The sequence below is a fragment of the Populus euphratica genome, unplaced genomic scaffold (genome assembly GCF_000495115.2).
Source record: "Populus euphratica unplaced genomic scaffold, PopEup_1.0 scaffold82.1, whole genome shotgun sequence".
In the NCBI taxonomy this organism is placed as follows: Eukaryota; Viridiplantae; Streptophyta; class Magnoliopsida; order Malpighiales; family Salicaceae; genus Populus; species Populus euphratica.
In genome coordinates, this window is record NW_011499961.1 from 514,215 (window position 1) to 520,214 (window position 6,000).

General features: G+C 32.6%; 1 protein-coding gene across 1 annotated transcript in view; it reads right to left on the bottom strand.

Moving 5' to 3' along the window:
• Positions 1-3,355: 3,355 nt before the first annotated feature.
• LOC105138724 (Phosphatidylinositol 3- and 4-kinase family protein with FAT domain-containing protein) overlaps positions 3,356-6,000 on the bottom strand; it is a 24,528-nt gene continuing 21,883 nt past the window's right edge. The window contains 5 exon segments of the mRNA XM_011044894.1: positions 3,356-3,685; positions 4,256-4,465; positions 4,553-5,104; positions 5,332-5,610; positions 5,835-6,000. The exon segment at positions 5,835-6,000 is cut by the window's right edge and continues 293 nt beyond it. Of these exon segments, the coding sequence (XP_011043196.1) occupies positions 3,566-3,685; positions 4,256-4,465; positions 4,553-5,104; positions 5,332-5,610; positions 5,835-6,000 (1,327 nt within the window). The 3' untranslated portion in view covers positions 3,356-3,565.

Here is a 6,000-nt window from a genome sequence, read left to right on the forward strand (position 1 = left end):
GTTTGTTATCTCAAAGAAGTCTAACCTTTTATGGTACCCTCCATGAAAAAACCATTGATATTTGCGATACTTGCATATATTAAAATTGAACAAAGTTTGAGGTCGATCGATGAACTTCATGTTCTAACAAATTTGCAATAAACTACCATTTAATTGCATTCAATAAATCACTTTTACTATTAAATGTGTATCTAATAGCCAAATAAGAACCTTTGATTGAATGTCTATAACTAAGTGGCTAATCATGGAAAAAAGCATATGTAAATGTTGAAGCATCTTCATGTTTAAGAACAAAAGGTATTACCTCATTTTCAACATCACTATTAACATATACTATCACATTTGAGCCCAACATATCATAATCTTCATTGTCAACATTTGAGCCTAAAATATCATGTCAATAGGCTCAAATGAGTCATATCTATATTTATTAGTGAATGAATTATCGAACATACTTTTATCACCTATATGTATATAATAATTATTTATCAATTAAATGTTTTACTCGCTTATATCTCACCTATAAAGAACAACAGATTGTGATGTTCTTTTACCAATTCAACAAGAAGTTGGGACAAACAAATAAATTGGTTAACTGTGTATAAAAAAATCAATAATTGTCTTTAAAATATTATCGCATGTAATCAGTAAAGGATAATACTAATGTTTTTCAACTTGACACCTTCAAGTTGTATCAACTTACATATAATCATAATTCCATCTAAGATCATGACATATAGCTTGTTTTGTTTCAGCAAATGATATGTCTAAATTAGTATTTAACAGTTGTAACATCTTATAATAAATCAAGAGTAAAATAGCTTCTTTAAGCCTTGAACTAAAAAAAAACAAGGTTATATTTTTTTCCACAAAATACAAGAGTATTACAGTTTATTCCTTAAACTTTTATCTTTCTTCGTTAAGCTAGAGTATAAGGAATCAAACGACCTACAAACATAATGTTCATAATAATTTTTACTTCCTAGTTCATAGGGAGTCAACATATAATATTCAAAATCAATTATAATTTAATAATAAAGTCAATTATAATTTAATAATAAAAAACTTAGTTTATGCATCATTTTCTTATTAACATGCACATATATAATAGATATCAATTTAATCACTCTCAATTTTGCTATTTACATCCAATTTATTTTTCATACCCTTCATGTTTGATTTGTATAGATATATTTCTATACCTATCATGTCATTTAATAAACATTTTTTTCCACCCACATGTTAATAGGCAACATTATCTATACAAAAAAGAAACATCATGAAGACTCACTCCTTTGCAAACAAAAATGATATCATATACTTTTTAGTGATTTGACTTTTATACTCTATAATTTAAAATTATTGTTCTTCATACTCTAGGTCATTTAGGAATTGATTTGTTTTATGACAATTGACTTAAGTTGTATTATCACTATTTTTATCTTGTCATATTATATCAACACCATTACCTCATTGTTAAAATATTTGCACCCCACCAAATAAAAACATATTCATAGTTTACTTTACCTTTTAACTTAGCGATCCATTACATTACACGATTGGAATATTATTACATTTCTTTTTCTTTGTATGCTGATGTGTAAAATGGATTTTTCTCGCATTACTTTATGATTTTAACCATAATTTCTCATTTTTTTTTTTGTTGAACACACGGTTGGCAATCACATTCCAACATGTAATTACCATCATTGCCGATGGAATATCACTTATCACTAATAAAATCACAAATTATTTTCATATTACATTAACTATAGATTAATTTATATCATATTACAAACATGTTATCATATTAATTTAAATCAAATTATATATTCTGGTCATCAAACAAACTAATAATACTAGCCTATTAACGAGCACCAACACTATTACTAGGTAATTAGTTCCATAATATAACTCATTAATAGACATTAGTTTCATTACCAGGTAACTAATTTTATCCTTATCTTTTTCTTTCATGGCACATATTACAATTAAAATAGTTGCATAACACATTTAAAGAAATTGCAACTATTAAAATTTAAGAAAAACTCTTAATAAAAAAAATACAGGGTATTTTCTTGGTGTCTGGACTCATCTAAAATCTTCTACTGCTAACCACATTCTACATCCTCTCTTATACCAATAAGCAAATAAACCGGAAACTTCATTTTGGTTCTCATTTACTCATATTCACATCAATCCATCAAGATATATTAAATTTCTAGCTAGTTTTCCGTCATATACATAATCAAAAATAAATTTTTTCATCAATTTAAATTAAACCATCTAAAACCATTTATTCCCCCAGGTGGCCGTTATTAAAGGGGCCATAATTTTTCATTCTATAACTTCCTTTAAATTTCTTATAACTCAATCAATTTTACACCTCACCTAACATTAACCAACCCAATCACCATAATAACTAAGTCAACCAAGCCCATCCTCATTTGCTAGTTTAGGCTGCATTCCACACCAAGAAGAACACGGTTGCTCCTTTAAGTTTCTATGAAATCTTCTCTCTCTAGGCTTAGCATGGTATACAAGAGAGAATTTCTTCAAATTTTACACTAATTTCACTTGACTCAATCTTAATCTCGCTTACTAACATGTTTCTATAACAAAATTATCAATTTAAACAATCTAACCTTCTCTTTTGCACTCAAATCTAACTCTTTTTTTATTTAAAAATGGTCGGACACTTAGCAAAGAAGGAATATCAATAACTAAGAGGATTATCTCTTGTATAACCTTATTTTTGGTTATTTACAGTCATGTCACTATATAATTTTCTCTTGTATTATTCCCGCACTTCACCCATTTTTCAGACTTAAACTGCAAGGCCTTCCGAACCTCTTATTTAAAATTAAGGTAAAACAACATGTCAAGAGACTCTCTAAACAATTTCGGCCTGACTCTGCTTTCGGATTAGAGCTCTTCAGTGTAAAATTGGTTAGTTTCGTGATTTTCCATTAAAAATCTAAATTTTTCTGTTCAAATCATATAAATTATTCTTATAATCCCTCAGAATAATTTTCTTACATTCAATTATATTTATTTTACATTTTTCTCCTTCTATTTCCTTATCAAGTTTATTATTGTTTTACAATAATGCTTTTGATCTATAATCAATACTTGCACGTGCCTTTTCGTTGTGATATCCTTCCTTATCATTTAATATTTATCACTATATCAATTTCTTGGAATTATCTCTCATTTTCTTCATTTTCTTATCCATCAAAACATCAACATTACAAATTTTAAATTAAAATTCATAATCTTTATTTCAACTTCAACAATACCTTTATATTTAAAAGACCCCTGGAAAGGGCAAACCGTTTTCATGGACTCCTAAGACTATAAAATCTTCCATCTGACTGTAGAATTTTCATGATGCAGCTGCTTAATTCAATTAGTACACATTCATATATAAAGCCTACCATTAACTATTTAGACTTCAAAATGAATGACAACTAGCAGCAATTTCCAGATTAAGCTGAACATAATAATCTTTATTTACAATAGAAAACCACTATTGACATTTCAATCGCTACTCTCCATTCATGGCTTAAAACCAGGGATGCCATGTTGGATCCATCATGCACAAGTTCCTTGGTGTCAAAGCAGCTTCGACCAACTCAGTGACACCCCTCTGCACCGACTGAGGTGGGTCCACAGCATTTTCCTCCTGATGCAGCAAAAAATGGGAAAGAAAACAAAACACGTCCGTTAGCAAAGGAAACGAATTAGTTTTAGATCTTCCGTTGATCACATTTTTGGGCATCATGCACATTGCCGCATCATGACAGATCTGGGACAACAGTCACCTTTCTTATCATATATGCTTATTGACTGCTTTACAGAAAGATGAATAATTTCTGTTCGAATGCGATTGGTAAAGTCAATATGAAGAAATTAGCTACTTTTGTCTTAGTTTTAACTCCAACCAATTAGGGTTGCAATGTTAATGAATTTCCTAATATCTGATCCAAGCCATAAAGCCATGGTGCTTTAAGTTCAATCCTGGACTCCACAATATTTTAAATCCCAGCTCACCATAAAGAATGCGTGAGATGATTATTCAAGATATCCAATGCAAATCAGGCAGCTTATCTTCACGCCTCACCACTACAATATACATGATGGTTTTGCCACAGATTTACCAAAATATGTCAGGGCCTGTATCTCCGCTATTCATAACTACCGGAATATGTAATTGAGACATCACATTTGATGGGATATTGGAGACAGAGGTTACCTCTTCAGAGAGAGACTGTGGAGCAATTCCAGTGATACGTTTGATGACATTGTCTACGTTGGTAGTGACCTTATGCTTGAAATCAGCAGGGTTCATACTACTCCCACTGGCAGCAGGTCCCAGATTCAACCCAAGTGGTCGTCTCCAAGACCAAGACAGAAGTTCATCACGGAAAAACATGGCTAATTGATGCCATAAATGTTTGCTTTGCTGCAAAATAGAAATTTGAAAACATTACATCTGGATGATATCCATCAAAGTAACTCACCAACTAAATGGATGGTCACCGAAACTTACTTTTGGTGAAACCACAGCCTGTGCTGCAGCACACATGGCAGACACAATAAGACCTTCTACTCCAAAATGGGAGAAGAATGCCTGCATGTTCCTTGTTAACCGAAAAGGAACGGGTTCATTGAACTCAATCATGCCATTTGCATCATATGCAGGGTGAAAATCTGTCTGGAAAATCTTGCCAGTGTTCTTAGCAAACAGTATCTTATTTGGAGACCTTCCTCCAATCTGCAGCATGAAAGACATGAAACTTGAAAGCGCTAACTGGATTGCAAATTGCTTTTTAAAAGCCCACATATGATTGCCACTCAGAAGAGTCTTGTACATATACTGGGAAAAGATGCCATCAGACACATAAGTCTTAGTTATCTCATTGTAAGCTTGGAGGCGAAGATCTACAACAGCTTCAGGAGAGATTTGGCCAGATATAGCTTGGTTTAGTTGCTCCTTGAAGTAGGTGATTGGGAGATCTGCTTCTCGGTCATTCCTTGCACAATGGTTCTCATACACTTCAAGAAAAGTGCTATACATTAAATCATCTTCTACCATGCGGACCTGCCCATGCAGAAAATAATTATCAGCATTACAATTCATATAGGCCCTTGTTAGCACTATCAGGTGCAATCTATCAGCAAAAACTGTACTGGTAAGAAAGAGAGGAAACAAAGAACAGAAAACCACGGATTCAATGTCCCACTATAAGATGCTATTTCCTGTCTTCGTATGATTTTCATCATGCTTATCCATTTAAAGATTCAAATAAATTCAGCAGTGATAATCACCTGGGACCAAACAGGAATGATGATTGGAGTGTGAATGCATATATGACGACGTCTTGATTCTTTGTGCTTATCAAACATCTGGTTCATTACACGGAAAAGCTGCAGTATTCGTTCATCACTTCTTGCATTAGGGGTCAAGGATGTCTGGACAATGAAATGGCGTTGAGAACCATCAGAACCGATAAGAGTCAGACGCCTGAAGCTGCTTCCATGCCTTCGAACAATTGGAATGTCAGCTCCAACCCTGTCTAACTTAACTGTATGGTCTGGTGCTATTTCCTGAAAATAGTTAAATAGTATCATAAAAACAAGAAAAATAAAAACAATAAATACACTATTGAATACAAAAAAGGCTCTAAATTTCAAAAGGCTAAAGACGTGGTACAAGTTCCAATAATAATATCACTTTCCAAGATCTATCCACCCATACCAGACAAGAAAACTTCACTATGTAAAGCAGAAATTCATCATAGAAATTAATGTGTCAAGTGTGGCTCAATTACCTGATCACAAAAATACTGTCCTGGAACCTCTACATCAACAACATGAAAATCACGCAGAACCCTGCTTTCCTCTTCAAGTTTCAAGACAGTTGGAAACCGGTCCTCTACATTGCTCTGTAGAACATTTTTCCAATGTTTCAATCGAGCAGTCAGTTCGGAAAGAGTG